The 18,191-nt window shown below is 54.5% G+C and overlaps 1 protein-coding gene across 1 annotated transcript in view; it reads left to right on the top strand.

Annotated features, from left to right (window-relative positions):
• The first annotated feature begins 706 nt into the window (after window positions 1-706).
• LOC133343501 (rhotekin-like) overlaps window positions 707-18,191 on the top strand; it is a 45,349-nt gene continuing 27,864 nt past the window's right edge. Inside the window, 1 exon segment of the mRNA XM_061553161.1 lies at window positions 707-1,935. Coding sequence (XP_061409145.1) covers window positions 1,810-1,935 — 126 coding nt within the window. The 5' untranslated portion in view covers window positions 707-1,809.

Here is an 18,191-nt window from a genome sequence, read left to right as displayed (position 1 = left end):
CTGTTAAGGCTACACGGGGGATCTTTGTCTTTGGTGTTGGTTGCTGTGCGGGTGATTGTGGTGGCGGCGGTGGTGGTAGTGGGAGTGAATGTCGGTTATTGTGGTGGTAGTGGTGGTAGTGATGGTTTTTGTGACGATTGTGGTGGTGGTCATTTTGGTGATGGTTGGTAGTTCGTGGTGGCAGCGGTGATTGTGATGGTCGTGGTGACAGCTTTGGTAGCACCTCCCATGAGCGCGGTTGGCTACGTACGGTGCGAAAGAAGTTCAACGCACGTGCATGCATAGCAGAGTAGTCGTAGCCACCATCGTGCCAGTGATGGCAGCTGCGGTGTGCGTAGATTCATGCTGTCGTTATCGATGACTGTGACGATAGCGATGGCAGCAGGCAGTCGGGGCAATAGCGCCGATGTTATTAATATCGGTGACTGCAGCGGCCGCGATGCGCGATGTTCATCAACAACGCAGCGATGTGACAAATGGTAAGGAGCTGCGAAACGCAGCGGAGTTATAAACAAGTTGACTTAGCGAGAGGGGGCGAGTCGGTGTGCGTGTGGGGGGGGGGGTGAGGAGCAGGATGGAGCTTTAACGGGAGGAGGAGGAAGAGGGGAAGAGAAGGGGATGTAGGTTGGGGTGGGGGGAGTGCTCAGGATCCTGGCATAAATACACAGAGCGAGCACAGCTGCGCGTGTCTAAACATAGAAGGCGGCCTCCGTCTCCTCTCCGTCACTGCCCGGCTCCAGCGGCGCTGGCGAGAGAGAGTTTGGCGGCACGCGGAGCCGGGCGATGCTCGTGGGGGGAGGGGGGGCTAGGTTATAAGGTGACTACAGCAATGATGATGACGGCGACAAAGAATTGAAGAGGTGGCCCTGTCGATCATTGAGCGATCTATGGACCCTGACTGCAGCAGCGACATCATCCGTGGTTGTTTCACCCGTGGGTGAGCGAGCGGCTACCGCTTCATCGGTGCATGCGAAGGCTGTTTCGTCCTCTCCGAGTCTTTCAAACAAATCGAAGCGATGACGAAAACCAGGAGAGCTTAGGGTGGTCACGTGGCTTTAGCTGCTCAAGAAAGCCTCGCAAGCGCTCGCAAAGGACCTTGACTCGGCGTAAAGAAGATTTGGATTGAGGCCCCCCGATTACCTGGCAGCAGCTGCTGCCGGTAGGATGAAGCTACCGGACTTTGTGGTGCACGAAAGCTGCTGCACGGCTGCTGAGCGCGGTGGCGTTGGGGTTGGGGGGGTGGTGTTGTGTGCGCGTTATTCTTCAAGCGCGCCTCTTATCTGACCACGTGGGTGAATGATAATTCCGTGAGTTTGGACCACGTCCGATGGAGTCCGTGTCCTGGACTGGAGCGGGTAGACACAGCGAGCTGCAGTGAGGGGCGGGTGTCTTCCCCGTGAGGTGTGCGCCTGCCGTGGAAGCAATCGCGCTGAAGGTGCGTGCTCCCTCGGCGCATGTGATTGACTGACAGTGAAAGATAGACGCGCAGGCAGGCAGACGACTCGACAGACGCATGGAGAGATGGGCAGCTAGCCGGACAGACAAATAGTCGAATACGCAGGCAGATGTACAAATAGGCAGATGCGCACGCACGTATAGCTAGGCGTTGAGCCAGCCAGACGGACAGATATCCACGCAGACATACAGCTAGACACACATCGAGACAGCGAGCCGCATAACAAGTCAGCCAAGCGGGCAATCGGACAGCCAGACAGCCAAGCCAGACGGACGACCAAACAGCCCAACAAGCGAGGCAGCGGTAGACGGACACGCGGACGAGACTACCCCGGCGTGTCCCGGGCGAGCCCCATGCTGTCCCTGCTGTGTGGGAAGATCATGCCGGCCGAGCGGGGTGCCCTGTGCCGCGAGGACACGATCCGCATCGTGGAAGACATGAACATGCTCTACATCCGCCAGCTCGCCACCAGCCTGCAGGTACTCGCCGGAGTCGTGGGGGGAGGCGGGGGGGGGGGGGCTCAGCACCCCCTCCTGCTGAAAGCTGGGTTGGGTTGGGCTCCCCCAACCACCCAACCATTAAAAATAAATTGACAGTATTGTAAAAAAAAAAGTTGGTACAGCCCTCCCCCATAGACTGTACACAGGCAGTGAGAGCTAGAACAGCAGAATGCACGAGAGGTAAGAGCCGCTCGTATATCGTTACTCGCTCTGTTTAACATTGGTTTCGTCGTGCTCCAATCCCGTCCCCTCAATGTTGGCCCCCCGCCCCCTCCCCCACCCCTTTTAAGCAAGGGCACACGACAGGGTTGACAATGTGGCCACCACCAGGTCATTCCCCCCACGGGCCGCGAGGTAAGGCCCCCGAGAGGCAGGGATTCATTCAAGCCACGTCTGTCCTGATCAGCGACACCGGGAAATCGTTCCACGCTCTGGCACACCGCTGTGGGCTGCAGCTGCTTGTCACGTGACGCGTACTTTTCCAGTCTCGAGGCGACGCAGAACATATTCTTAGGTTTTTTCGGTAAAGTCACGTAGGTAAAAAAATGTAATTAATAAAAATAAAATTTAAAAAATCACGACGTTTCGGAGGCAACACAAGCCTCCGAAACGTCGTGATTTTTATTTTATTTTTATTTTACTTTTATTAATTAAAATTTTTACCTACGTGACTTTACCGAAAAAACCTAAGAATATGAATCCTTGCAGTCACGAAAGCTTCAAATCTAGACGCAGAACATGACCTCAGTGAGAGATATAGCAGCCTGCGTCCAGGGGGGAGGGGGGGGGAGCCCCCCCCCTACAGGTACTCATTACAGGAGAAGGGGGTGCTCCTAAAACTAAACAATTTTTTTTATTTTACCAGGTAAGGCCCACTGAGCGATGTAGATCTTTTTCAGAAGCGACCTGGCCACAAATGATAGCTCAACGGAGTGGCTCATCACGTGGACATTTATAGCAGCCAGATACCTGAAATGCGTGCTGTTCATTGTCAATGTGGAGGGAAAAACCGGAGGACCCGGACAAAAATACACGCGAACGCGATGAGAGAGACACGCAAACTCCAAATATACAGCAGCAGCAGGCGTCAGGGTCGGGATCGAACCCACGACCGCCTGCATACCAGGCGAGGTAGTCAACATCTCCTAGCCACCGTGGAGTGGCTGTGATGGTGGGTGAGCCCCACGAGAGAGCACCAATCAAAGGGGTGTGCGAGCCCCCCCTCTACATAGACCCCCCCCAGTTCACGACGAGGCTTCCTGCAGGCCCCACTGCTGCTGCTGGCTGGGCACGGGGCCATTGTTGAGATGATGAACAATGAGGGCGCCCCGAGCGCGTGCTGTGTTGTGGGCGCACCACCTCTCGGTGCTGTCGTCCAGACAATAGGCTCCCTGCTGCGAGCTCTGGCGCGTGTGCTACTCTCAACGGGTTCTTCATCGCCATCGGTCATGATCGATCTACTGCTGGATGCAACCCCCCCCCTACCCCCGACCCCCCCAGCTCTCACGGCCCTGTGATGTAATCATTGATGGGTTCTCGTCTGGGTTAATAAAGGGCACGTGTGTTGTATGTTATAACATAGGCCGTGGCGTTTGTGTAAGGGTAATCGAAAACACCTGTTTAGTGGAGTGAACGTGTTGTTGATGGTGGTTGCGCCAATAGTGGTGGCAGCCACAGTGAGGATTGCGGTGCCTGTTGGCTATTAGCACGCTTGGCTACGTACGGTGCGAAAGAAGTCTAACATGTACATACATACGTTGGTGACAGTGCTTGTGGTAGCGGTGGTGATGGTGGAAAGTGGGGAGCGGTGGTGTAGCGGTTAGCGCTACGCTGCGCTACGAACCTGGCGACCCGAGTTCGATTCCCGCTCACGGCCAACACCAGTGACGATTTTCTGAACCGGTCCTGGGCCTCCCCTAGGTCGACTCAGTCTCAAATGAGTACCTGGTGCGATGTGTAAACATCGCCACTGGGGAGACAAAGGCGGCCGGGTGTGGTGTTGACCTCCCACCCCCTCGTGTGCCGTGCCGGCCTTCAAAGGTGCTCGCTAACAGCACTTGCCCCAACAGTCTGTGAAGGCTACACGGGGGATCTTTGTTTATTTTGGTGGCGGTGGTTGTGGCGGTAGTGGTGATGCTTGTGCTGTTTGTGGTAGTGGTTCTGGCTGTGCTGATTGTGGTGGCGATTGTGGTGGTGGTGGTAGTGGTGGTTGTGGCGGTAGTGGTGATGCTTGTGCTGTTTGTGGTGGTGGTTCTGGCTGTGCTGATTTATGGTGGCGATTGTGGTGGTGGTGGTTGCGGCGGTAGTGGTGGTGATTGTGGTGGTTGTGGCGGTAGTGGTGGTAGCTGTGCTGATTGTGGTGGTGATTGTGGAAACAGTGCGTAACGTGGAGGCGGGCCACACAAACAGCCACAGCTCTTGTCTCCTCGCGCTGACAAGCGGCTCAGACATTAAGTGACGGAATCACTGAGACATCGTGGAGAGGGGGGGGCATGCCAAGCGTATGAGCCACATCGCCACGCAACAAAGAACACAGCCTCCTATATATAACCCGCAGACACACACAGCATTACAACTACCAGCATTCACAATACACCAATACATTCCCACACTAACAGTGTCTATACGCAGATACTCGGTGGCTTTTAACAATTTGTGCCGGGTTTATGTAAATGCGTGGCAGTCTTTTGGTAATCCATTGCTGGATGGATGAAGGCCTCTTAAAGTCGGTGTGTCGGTGATGGGGCTTGTTTGACCGTACTTCACCGCGCTGGTCTATAAGCTACAAACATTTATTTATTTAACCAAGTAAGGCCTACTGAGACATACAGCTCTGTTTCAGAAGCGACCTGGCCACGATTGATAGGTCAACAAAGTGGCTTATCGCGTGGAAATTCATAGCAGCCAAACACTGTCAGTGCCTGTTTCTCAATGCGGAGGGGAAAACCGGATGGCTTGGAGAAAAATCCACGCGACCATGGGGAGAGAGACCCGCAAACTCCAAACATTCAGCCGGCAGGGTCGAGATCGAACCCCACGACCTCCTGCATACCAGGCGAGGGAGTTAACATCTTGCCGGCCCTTTATCCAGCAGTGGATTGACAAAGGGATGTACGTCATATCAGCTCTCAGAAGCTAAGCAGACTTGAGCTTGGTTATTACTGGGATGGGTGACCACCCCTAGAGCTACATAGCTCAGTGGGCCTTACCTGGTGAAATGAAATGTGAATAGTAGTACTTCCCTCCTGAGTAAGTCATGTGGGTTGTTTGACCATACTTCACCACGCTGGTGAGTGGGGTACCCTCAACCGGCTCAGATGTGGCCGGATTCATAGCGGACTTCTAAAAACCACTGCACCAAGAATCATGCCCCATATATTGTACATACAAAGACAAAGATCCCCGTATAGCCTCAACCTATTGTTGGGGCAAGTGCTGTTAGCGAGCACCTATGAAGGCCGGCAAGGCACACGAGGGGGTAGGTGGCCAGAATCACGCACGGCCGCCTTTGACCCCCCAGTGGTGATGTTTACACACCGCACCAGGTACTAATTTGAGGCTGAGTCGACCAAGGGGAGACCCATGACCGGTTCAGATCATCGTCACTGGTGTTGGCCGTGAGCGGAAATCGAACTCGGCCCGCCAGGTTCGTAGCACAGCGCGCTAACCGCTACACTACCGCTCCCCATTGCATATACGCCGACATGTACACACGGCCCTGTACATGTACACACGGCCCTGTACGTATACACATGGCCGTGCACGCCAAGAATGCGAGTAAACGTGTGGATTGTGTTCCCTGCGTCTTCGCGTCCAACACAATGCTGGGCCTTGTCCAACCTCGCTTTCATCTTCTCGACACTGCCCCCTCGCCCCCTGCCCCTCCGAAACACTCACACACACTCACACAGGCTCACACTCACACACGCACACTCACACAGGCTCACACTCACACACGCACACTCACAGGCACATGCAGCATTATCCTTGACCGGTGGCGAAGTGTGGCTGCCATGGCCCCCCCCCCCCCCCGCACGTTGTCCAAATTTTCGACCCTTTTCGTAACGCCGGTCGCCGGGGCCCCCCCAGACACCGTGGCCCACCCGGCACCGTGGCCCCCCCCCCCCCCCCAGAACCGTGGGCCGCCCGCTTTACAATCTCCGTAGCTGCGCGGCCGCCACTGTCGGACGAGGTCCTTCAAAAGGAGACGGCTGCGAGGCTGAGCTCACGTGGGGCTGTGCGCGTTGTTGTTGCCACTTCTCGCGTTCACAATGGGTTTGTTGTGCGCGTTGATTTTTTTTTGGATACTTTTAAAACCGTTGTTAATTTTGCGCGGTAAACGTTTGAGCGGTGCTTTTCTTTTTTGTAAACATTCCCCCTGTAGGCCGTAGCCCAGATCTCCCTTGCAAGAGGCGCGTGTAAGGTGGTCTGGGAGCGAGACGAGTTCTCAACAGTTCAGGCATGAAATGGAAAAGAGCGGTAATCCGTGTTTTGTTTTACGACACCAGATATTGGCAGACACGGCCCTTCCAACCACAGAGGAGCCAGGCCCATTACGTCTCAATGAGCTCCCACCATTATGCAGAATAGGCAATGGATTGTAAGACACCCAAGGGAGTAACAGTATGGAGCGGGTGGTGGGGAGGGGGGGGGGCAAGAGCGTAGCTGCCTCCACCCTCCCCGAAACGTCTCCACAGGGTTGGCAAGCCATCAGCTGTGGCCCCCCTCAATGACTTCCTTTATGGGCCCACTCCCCCCATGGCCACTTAGCATGGACCCACATGGCTACGAGAAGAATAAGGGAAAAAAACTCTTGAGAGTCGTTCCCACGCCTGAAATTCACTCACGAGCGCCGGGGTCTCTGCTCGGAGGGTAGCGGGAAGTGGGAGGTGGCTGGGGAGTGGAGCTTTGGGATTTTTCGTTGCCGGCCTCGGCTCGAGTCTTCGGAGTATTGGGGTCTTGGTCGCTGGGTGAAGAGCCATGGGCGTGTGGCCTTGAAGAAGGCCGTCAATTAACAAAATAATTAAATTTCTTTTTTTGTCTCGTCTTCTTCCGAATTGTATTCCCATTGCGCTGAACAATATATGTCCGTGTTAGAGAATAGCCCGTGCAAGGAGACATCACAGAACTACCGCTGAGATCCGTTAAAGTGATATTATTCTTACCCACACGCACGAGTTGGAATGCGCTTTTCCACGCAACATTGCATTCACCCAGCTGCAGGATATCACCATCCAGGAGTGTTGCGTTTTTTTTGTTTCAACTCCCATTATTAATATTATTAGGATGATGCGCGAAAGGAAAGCCTCTCCGAGTCTCAAGATTATTTGTCAGGAGGATCCTGTCAAGTTTTCCGCAGTAGACGGCAATGGTGCTGCTGTGTGTGTATGAAGCCTAATGGAGCAATTTGCCTTAACTTTTTTACATTGGAATGTATGAGAGTTTTTTTTTTTACAACTATGGCAAAACAGGGGGTGAGAAAGTACTAACTCCACAGAGAGAGGTGTCCCGAGCATGTAAGTGTGCAAGTAAAACTTATTTCACGCCGTGCGGGCGAAGGAGAACAAAAACAGCGAGTCCGCAAATCTAACCCAGGTCCAGCTTTGCTACGAGGCACGAGCGTTACCACTGCGCAACTCTGCCGACCTGAACCAAATGCAGTGCAAAACCAAACTGACCGTGATTTGTCTTTCTGGTCTTGTTGTTGTTGCTGCTGCTCCTGCTTAGTCATCGTTGGCCGCGCCGATGGCCATCAACCCTCGCTAGCACTTGAGAAGGCGGTTCAAGAACGGGCAGCTTGTAAGCCGGATCACGGAACGCAGAGCTCTCGGCAGCTTCCCAGCGCTCTCACCCCCTCAGCCACCCAGCCGGGACGGCTTGGCACTTCGCCGCTCGCGAAGGGGGGCGCCTGTGTTTCGGAGCGCGTGGAGAAATCTGCCGCGCCGAGGAATTCGGGGCCAGGTCCTCCCCGTGCGTTCCCCGAGAGCTTTCGTGAAAATAAAAAAAATAAACTCCACACGGAAGGGGGCGGCCAACACCAGAGGCAACAGCTGCTCTGGAATTAATTGTTAAAATAGTTTTAGCCGTTCTGTCGTAATTAAAATAATAATAATCATAAAATACTAGTGAATTTGAGACGAAGCAAGGAGAATTACAAATATTTATATGCTTTCAATTAGTCTCCAGATATATTTTTTGGTTTGTGCCTCATGTTGTTTAGTGTCATGTTATGACTGAGGGGCACCACGGTGGCTAGGAGATGTTAACTACCTCGCCTGGTGTACAGGAGGTCGTGGGTTCGATCCCGACCCTGACGCCTGCTGCTGTATATTTGAAGTTTGTGCGTCTCTCTCTCCGTGGTCACATGGATTTTTCTCTGGGTCCTCCGGTTTTCCCTCCACATTTAGTATCAACATCACGCATTCAGAGTATTTGGCCGCTCGACATTTCCACGTGGCCAAGTCAATTTAAAAAAAGAGCTCTATGGCTTAGTGGGCCTTACCCTAGTCAAATAAAAAAAATAGTTTCACTACACGTGCAGGGAAAGCACGTGGTGCCAAACGTCAGACACTGCCAAACAAACGCCGTGGTACAACCTGAAAACACATCGGAGAGCCGTGGAACACAGCCGGTAAAACCTATGCAGCAATGACTCTGAATCGGAATCAGAATATGTATTTATACTGGAGGAAATCCGATGAGCTATGAAGCTCTTTCTCACCGATGTCCGATGTCTTATCCATTTGTAGGTACTATATTCCATTTCTCAAGTGCAGAAGTTGTCATGGCGATGGCTATCATTCAGTTAGTCAGGGAAGGACCGATCGTGAGTTGGTAGCCAGATGATTCCATGGTGGAGGTTTGAAAGGTATTTATTTGTTTGTTTAAAAAAATGTTGACATTCGCCTGTTAACTCAAATAAGTGTTGTCATTGATCAACAGCTGTTTTTGTGAGCAGCTGCCTTCTCCAATCCTTATTTTCCTTGAATTCAGCACATTCCTGGGACGTGTTTCACTTCCCCCATTGCGTTTTGAAATTCTCTCTACCTCTGAAATCTGGTTTTGAGTCGACACTGGTAATCCTCTTAGAGGAACCTATGGTCTAAATGTAAAATGCTAATGTATTATAACCCTCTGTCATTCCACTGCTGGATGATGAGGGCCTGGTTCTGGCGGGACCCAGCACCGGTCCAGATATCTCTCACCACTCACATTATAGCCACAGCCGGGAATACAACTTTGGGTCGCTGGGTTTACGTACTGTGCAGCTTAGCGCGCTAACCACCGCGTCACCACTCCACCCCGTGTGCATCTGTGTGTATATCGTGTGTTGTGTATACACACACGGCCAACACCAGGGACGAGTATCTGAACCGGTCCTGGACCTCGCCTAGGTCGACTCAACCGCAAATAAGTAGCTGGTGCGGTGTGTAAACACCGTCATTCGGGAGACAAAGGCGGTGGGGAATGGTGTTGGTCAGCCACTCCCTCGTGCGCCGTGCGGGCTTTCATAGGTGCTGCTCGCTAACAGCAATGGGCCCCAACAGCCTGGTAAGGCTGTATATAGCGAGTAGTATATATGGGCACGTTTATAGCGCGTGCGTGTATACATATCACTAATATGATGAGCCAAGAATGTCTGTGTGTAACGCGCGTGACGTCACTCCACGTCGACCAGCCCCCCTCATTAATAATCATGAACAGGTGGGGTCCTCCACATGGACCCCCCCCACCTCATTAATAATCATAAACGGGTGACGTCACTCCGCATGAAGAAGGTGGAGCGGAAACGAAAATTTGTTTACGCAAATTAGCTTTCATTTTGACCTTTCTTTGTGGACAGTAAAGCTAATAAAGAAATCAACGCAGCAACTAATATAACGAGTCAAAAATGGCTGCGTGTGTGTGTCCCGTGCGTGACGTCACTCATGCGACCACCACCCCCCCCCCCCCATTAGTATTCACGTGTCTCTGAATTATTTGACTAACGCAGAAGAAGGTCGGCGGCTATCATAATTTTTTTACGCAAATTCGCTTTCGATTTAACTTATCTTTATAGAAGGTGAAGGCAAACAATAATTCTACGCTGCATCGCGGTGCATTTGGTGCCTTTATTTGTTTCTTCGGCACGTCCATCAAAAGGCAAGTCGACTTTACGCTTCCGAATTACGCTACGATGAACATTTCTCTGCTACGTTGCAGACACTGCATCGAACTCCAATTGTTTTCAACCCCAGCGAGCGAAAGCGGAAGATCAGCAAGTATCAGAGCAGTGGACTGCAAGTAATTGAACATCCTTTAAATATGTAATAAAAGACTCGACCACGAAGTCTGGCTTGGTGTCCTTTATTCGGTTCCTTCTCGTAACCCACACGGCTGTCCTTCTATGAGGCTTTCCGCACTGCGCTGATACTGCTGTTACCCTCGTCACGCCAACAGCTCCGCTGTTGGTCTCCCGTAGTTCTCGTAACCTTCCAGCAGCCTCGCCGCTGTTACCCTCACGCAGCCCCACTGGCTGCACTCGCTGCAGTTCCTCTTTTCGTCGCTCTCGTAGCCTCTGACAGCCTCGCGGCTGTTCCTTGGTCGCTCCCGTAGTTCTTAGCAGCTTTGCTGCTGTCTCTCACACACAGCCTCGCCGGCTGTGCTCACCGCAGCTCCTCAACCGCTCTCTCTCTCCAGCAGCCCCACTGCTGACTTCTCCCGCAGCTCCGCTGGCTGCTCCCTTAGCTGGCCACCGCTGGCCGACGGTGCCACTCTTCCTGGCTTCGCCCAACGTGGCCTTACTCTTGTCCAGTCTCTCATTCTCTCCCGTCTTCTTCCGGTCTCATCCCTTAAGAACCTTAACCTTGCTCCCACGTCACCTAACTCCACCTCTCCGTGACGTCACATCCGGGAGGTCGCCCGCGCCCGCATTACACCACCCTCCCCCATGGAGAAAAACCCAGCCGACCTCGGCTGAACAACACCAACAGTAATGCGGGCGAAACCGACCCTGACACACCAAAGGACACCAAGCATGCAATATAACAGTAAGAACAATCAACACAACATAATAATCAAGGAACGTACCAGAAGCAGGCAATAAATACACAGTAAGAGCAATAATGCAACGTAACAATCAACGAAACACAAGGGATTTAGAACGTGTGCGGTTCGCCGGCCCGTCCCGGACGGTCAGCGGCCCACCCGCGGAACGGGAACATGATGGAGTTTGAAGAGTGACAGGGTGAAATCCCCCTGTCGCTGTTGAAAGTCCACCAACGTCCCGTGTCCCTGAAGGATTAGTCTCGGGCGTGTCCCGCGGATGTGTCTGCAGCGGGGTCGGAAGGGCTGCAGGGCTCGAAGTTCCCGCAGACCTGGCAGGCACCCTCCGAGCAGGGCCCCTCGTCCCCCGTGGTGTCAAGGCCGGCCTGCCTGGAACAGGTATGACAGGCGCTCTAGCAAGATCAATGGACGCAGGCGGGGGAGAGTCGGCAGCAACAGACCCCGGCAAGGCAACATTGGGAGATGACGCATCATGTAGGGGAGCAACATACGGTTTCAAGCGCGACGTGTGAACAAACCAGCGGCGAGAACCAATCTGAACACGCGCCGACTGAGGGTTAAGAACCTCAATGAGGCGGACGGGCCCTTGCCAAGGTTTGTGAAATTTGGGAGAGGTACCCGGCCGCACCTGCGGGCAATGGAGCCAGGCCAGGTCCCCAACCTTCCAGGGGCATTCCCCCTTGGAACGCCGCGCATACCTCTCATTCCGGGCTTGGGCTTTGGCCGTAGCCACGCGGGCACTCTCCCGCGCCTCCGAGACCCGGCGAACAGTGTCCCGAATGTAGTCAGGGAGTGGTTTACAAGGTCCCCTCACACCGGTTCCCAGCTGCACATCCATCGGCGGCACGTTTTCCCGACCATACATAAGGTAAAACGGCGAATAACCCGTAGCCGCATAAGGAGTCATCCTGTACGCCGAAAGCACCCCCGGGATGTGCAGGTCCCAATCCGATTGTTGTTCACTCACCGTATGGCACAGCATGGCAGACAATGTCCGGTTTAGCCGCTCAACCATACCATCCGTTTGCGGATGGTATGGGGATGTCCGGACCTTCTTAGTCCCTAGGCCCGCGCACACTTCCGCCAATAATTTAGAAGAGAAATTTCGGCCCTGGTCCGTGAGGAGTCTCTCCGGCGCACCCTTGTCCATACCGTATCCGAACAAAAAGGCGTCGGTAATGGCCACGGCCGATTGGTCGGGCAACGGCCAGGCCATCGGCCAACGGGAGAGGTACTCAACCCCGACCAGCAAATATTTATTACCCCTCGCCGATGGTGGGAAAGGTCCCAAAATGTCCAGTGCCACCAATTCATTAACCCGAGACACCTGAATTGACTGTAAAGGCGGCACATAAGGATGTTTAGGTGGCTTACGTCGGGCACAATCAGGGCACGCGCGGACGTGCCCCACGACATCCGTCGCCATGCCATGCCAAAAATAATGACGTTGCAACGTCAACAAGGTCTTCTGCACACCCAGATGTAATAGCGTGTCACAATGGAGAGTTCTAATCAACTCGTATCGCAGGGACGCAGGCACTACCAGACGCCAGCGCTCCTGGAGACCTTCCCTCCACATGAGCAGACCATCCCGGATCGCGGTTTCCGGCGCACCCTCCGTAACCGGACCCCCAATCTCCACTTTAGATCGCTTCCGCAAGGACACTAACGACTCATCCATCATCTGCTCCCGTATCCAAACAGACCGTGGCAGATTCAAAACCCCATCAGTCGGCCCCAGTTCCACAGGAGCATCTGACTCCTCAACAGCCAACACCAGCGGCTGAGGGGGGGATAGGCTGGGCGTACATCTATGCGTCCCCGACGCACATTTGCAAGGGGAGCGCTGCGGCAATCTGGAAAGTGCGTCTGCGTTCGCATGGCGCACCCCTTTGCGATGGTGAATTTGAAATGAAAATTCCTGTAGCGTGTCCAACCAACGCGCCAGCTGGCCGGAAGGTTGATCCATTTTAAGGGCATATTGCAAGGCCGCATGATCCGTTCGTACGATAAAGGAACGGCCGTACAGGTACGGTCGAAACTGACGTAGGAAAAAAACAACGGCTAGGAGTTCCCTGCGAGTGACACAGTAGCGGGTTTCCACGGGAGACAAGACCCGGCTACCATACGCCACGACACGCTCTACGCCCCCTCTAGACTGGGATAATACCGCGCCAATACCTGTGTCACTCGCGTCCGTATCAAGAATGAATGGGCGATCGAAATCGGGATAATCCAATGTTGGGGCCGTAGCCAACAGATCGCGCAGACTCTGAAAGGCCGCCTCCTCCGGCGGTCCCCACGCAAACTTACGTCCCTTACCCGTAAGGAGGTGCAAGGGCCTCGTGATCGTCGCAAAATTCGGCACAAACCTTCGATAATATGAGGCAAATCCCAAAAATCGACGTACATCCCCCACGGTGGCCAGAGTAGGCCAATCCCGGACGCACGCCGTTTTTTCCGGGTCCGTGGACACCCCCTCAGCACTCACGATGTGCCCCAAATAACGGACGGACCGTTGCAGTAGGTGACATTTCTTTGGTTTGAATTTCAAATTGGCGGAGCGCATCCTCGTGAACACCGTCACCAGCCGCCTTAAATGTTCGTCAAATGTGCGGCTGAAGACAATAATATCGTCCAAATATATGAGACATGTCTCCCACTGCAACCCCGTCAACACGAGCTCCATCAGCCTTTGAAATGTGGCAGGGGCCGCATTCAGCCCCATCGGAAGGCAGTTGAATTGAAACAACCCCTGTGGCGTACGGAATGCGGTTTTCTCCCGCAAGGGCTCGTCAAGGGGAAGCTGCCAAAATCCCGAAGAGAGGTCCAGTGTGGAAAAGAACTTGGCCCCCGACAATGCATCGAGGGAGTCGTCCATACGCGGCAGGGGATACGCATCTGCCACTGAAATCTTATTCAATTTGCGAAAATCAACACAAAATCGCAATGTGCCATCCTTTTTCTTGACCAAAACCACAGGCGCGCCCCAAGGGCTGTTAGGTGGCGATATAATGTCCGCAGCCAACATGTCCTCCACCGCCCCCCGAACGTGGTCTCGCTCGGCGGGACTCATTTGGTGCGAATTCAACCGAATAGGGGCAGCGTCGCCTGTATCAATATGATGGTGAAGCAACGAGGTGCGCCCCAAATCCAAATCATCGGAGCTAAATACATCCGAAAATGTCAATAACAATTTGTGAAGCGCACCACGTTGATCGACGGACAGGGAAGAGTTTCCGTCACATAATTTAGCAATCCAGCGATCATCTGAAGGCACCGGCTCAGAAACCCCAGCAACCACCCCCTGGCTATGCGAACAATCCTGAGCCGTAAATGCCGTCGTGGCATGTGCCACGACCGTACCAGCCGGAACGCAGACGGTTTCCGCACCCGCATTGAGCACCTGTAAAAAAGGTAATTGATCCGGCCGGACGATGGTCTGTGCCCCAACCAGCGCCAATCCGGTCGTTATCGAGGCAGACGGAGACAACAAAACCCCAATCGCTCCTAGCCGATCAGGCAGGGGCTTCCGATACCGCAAGGGAATAAGCATCTGTGAGCCAGGTGGGATGTCAACAGATGCCACGGACAGCGCCTGCACTTGTACGGCTGAAGCAGGTCGCCCCCAGGGCGAGGGCAGAAAGGAGATTTGACGGGCACCTGGCAGTTCAATATAATTCTCATTAATTTTAATCAAAATAGGCATTTTAGCCAGGAAATCAGTGCCCAATAAACATGGAACTGCCAAGGACCTTGAAATCAACACCATGCCCGAGGCCGACACCTCCCCAATAGTTATTTTAGCGTCCACCTGGCCCACGATGCCCATGCTACCCCCGTTCGCAGCGACGCATGACCCGTAAACCGGACGCACGGCCCCGGGTGGGATGCCCAACAGATGGAAAATGACATCCGAAATGATAGTGGCGAACGCGCCGGAATCGACTAGAATGCGCACGTCCACCCCTTGTATAGACCCCGGTACGGTGGACGAACCCGTAGCGGCCGCGACAACCCTCCGTGCCAACTTGCGCCACTGCGTCACCGAGCGACAAGGCCCCGTCGCTGGCCTCTCATCAACAACAACATTCGGATCGCACAACGAAGGTGATGGGTGAGGTGCAAAGCCTTGCCGGGTGTCTGGTGCGTGCCGACTTGCCTGGTTCGGTGGTTCCTTGGTCGGCTTGGCCGTTGATGAGGCCTCCTGTTGCGGCGGACCCGGGATGCGGGCCCAGCAGTCCTTCGCGTAGTGGCCCCTCCGTCCGCAGCGGAAACAATCGGCGTCGTTGCGCCGAAGCGCAGGCCTTGCATCCCGCCGGCCCCGTACCGGTGGTGCAGCGCGAGAGGCCGGCCCACCGCGGCCTGACCATGGCCCAGAGGCGGCCGTCAGCTCCTGAGGGCCCCCCCCATCCGGCACGTATACCGACTTTGTAGGGTCCCAACCCAGAGCGCCACCCTCTGCGACGGGCCCCCCTGTCCACGCCGCGACTTGTTTCCACCGTCGGAGGTTGAATTGTGCATCCAGACATTTTGCCGCCGCCCGGGAAGTGAGCTTCTCATGCCCACACACCGGCATGGGAATCCCAAGATCCCGCGACAGCTCGAGCATCTTGCCCAAGATGAGAGGCTCGAGCAGGTCAGGTGTTGTTTCTGGATACGCGGCCATAGCCAAATCAAGCACCGCACCCCTGTATGCCACGGGCGATTCCTCGGGCGCTCGTTGTCGTTGAGCAAATCGCCGATGCGCGTCGTCAGGTGGCTCGTAGGCGTCGGCCATTTCTTGAAAAACTCCATATAATGTCTTCTTTTTTTCGGCCTTAATGGAACGAAAAAATCGAACAGATTCGTCGTCCAGAAGAGTCGGCAACACTTCTAAGGCCTCAGCATCGGTCCATCTCGCAGAACGGACCGCCGCTAAGAATCTGCAGGCGAAAGCGCTCCAGTCGCCCCCAATGGCGAATTCTTTGACCGTGGTGAGATGGCGACTCCGACTTCTCTTTACACCGCCCTCCGCCGATGGCTCCTCCGGTAGCAAATTCAAAATGGCGTCGAACCGCGGCGTGGTCAAGATGGCGGTTTCCCGCCGCGGAACGCGCAAGATGGCGGCCTCCTGCCGCGTGGCTGATGGCGCCGGGAGCGAAGATACTGTGGCGGCCTGTGGAGCACTCTCCGCTCTCACCGCCGCCGTCCTTGGGGTGACGAGATGACACAATTGGCCCAGGACGTCCTTGAGAGTCTCCAGTTGCTCCGCCACCTGCAGCCATCGCGGATCAGCGTCTGATGTTGTCGGCGGCCCCGACACTGCGGCTACATCTTCAACCCCAGTCCCCGCGCTCGTTTCAGCAGGGCTCTCCTCCACCACCCCAGCAGGATCCATGGTTGGAGGGAAGTCGTCGTCTTCGGACGAACAAGCCGATGCTGGCGCTGGAACATTTTTCTTTCTCACTTGTTTCGACATGCCGTTGCACTTCCGACACCAATGTAATAAAGGACTCGACCACGAAGTCTGGCTTGGTGTCCTTTATTCGGTTCCTTCTCGTAACCCACACGGCTGTCCTTCTATGAGGCTTTCCGCACTGCGCTGATACTGCTGTTACCCTCGTCACGTCTCCCATAGTTCTCGTAACCTTCCAGCAGCCTCGCCACTGTTACCCTCACGCAGCCCCACTGGCTGCACTCGCTGCAGTTCCTCTTTTCGTCGCTCTCGTAGCCTCTGACAACCTCGCGGCTGTTCCTTGGTCGCTCCCGTAGTTCTTAGCAGCTTTGCTGCTGTCTCTCACACACAGCCTCGCCTGCTGTGCTCACCGCAGCTCCTCAACCGCTCTCTCTCTCCAGCAGCCCCACTGCTGACTTCTCCCGCAGCTCCGCTGGCTGCTCCCTTAGCTGGCCACCGCTGGCCGACGGTGCCACTCTTCCTGGCTTCGCCCAACGTGGCCTTACTCTTGTCCAGTCTCTCATTCTCTCCCGTCTTCTTCCGGTCTCATCCCTTAAGAACCTTAACCTTGCTCCCACGTCACCTAACTCCACCTCTCCGTGACGTCACATCCGGGAGGTCGCCCGCGCCCGCATTACAAATACATTGCTACTGCGACATTGCGTCACGCGTTAATGCAGTGGTCCGGTCAATTGCTGCGAGGTGCTTTATGACTTCCTTTAGTGCAACGTTCACTGCCATTAATATAGTGCTACAGTGAAATGCAGTGAAGTGTTTGATGACATTCTTTTTTTTCAATATTCCCTGCCATTACATTGAGACAAGATAAAATTATACTCTGATCAATTTATTCGTAACTCGAATGCTTCGCTTTGCACTTCGTTATTTGCTAAGTTACTTCAGACAGTATCAGCACTCTACTTTATTCACTCTTCGCTATCAAACGTCCATCGGTGAAGATTAATTTGTCACTTAACAGCTTCAGGTGATTTGTAAACAGTGCTAAAGTGAAGTTACTCGTTTTTTCAAACTATACAGCCACAGAGATTGTTCGCCTTTGCCTATTGTGTAAGACACCGAAGAGTCACTGGTCAAAAATGTTACCAATTTTAATGCTTCTTTTGCCTTTATGCTAGCTAGATTTGCCCCCTCTGCAGATCACACTGCCCCTATACAGTGTCTAACACATTCCTGCGGAGGGAGCTGATAGGAACGTTGGGTTGCTCGGTCAATGGCCAGGGTCAACAGCGGCGTGGTGTATTCCGCAAATATGCCCGACTGTGAGGGCGGGCACAAGCCGGCGTGAGTAGGTTAAATGTTGAGTTTTATAAGGCCACCACGGGGTGACCAGCCCCTCCCCACCCAGCCCCACCCTCCCCACCCAGCCCCTCCCCACCCTCCCCACCCAGCCCCTCCCCTTCCCACCCAGCCCCACCCTCCCCACCCAGCCCCTCCCCACCCAGCCCCACCCCTCCCACCCCCCACCCAGCCCCACCCTCCCCACCCAGCCCCTCCCCACCCTCCCCACCCAGCCCCTCCCCACCCTCCCCACCCAGCCCCTCCCCACCCAGCCCCACCCTCCCCACCCAGCCCTTCCCCACCCTCCCCTCCCCACCCAGCCCCTCCCTGCACGACGGACGGACACAATAATCCCCTGTGGGCTGGTGTAACCAGGAGGTTCCAACCAATAAAAAGCGCTGTCTTGATCTAAATATCCTCAGCGGATCAAAGTGTTCATCAAGGATAGCAACTG

This window comes from Lethenteron reissneri, chromosome 17, assembly GCF_015708825.2.
Source record: "Lethenteron reissneri isolate LAM-NWPU_2019-01 chromosome 17, ASM1570882v1, whole genome shotgun sequence".
Lineage (NCBI taxonomy): Eukaryota > Metazoa > Chordata > Hyperoartia > Petromyzontiformes > Petromyzontidae > Lethenteron > Lethenteron reissneri.
Note: the sequence above shows the minus strand (reverse complement) of the source record. Positions and strands in the feature narration are given on the sequence as shown.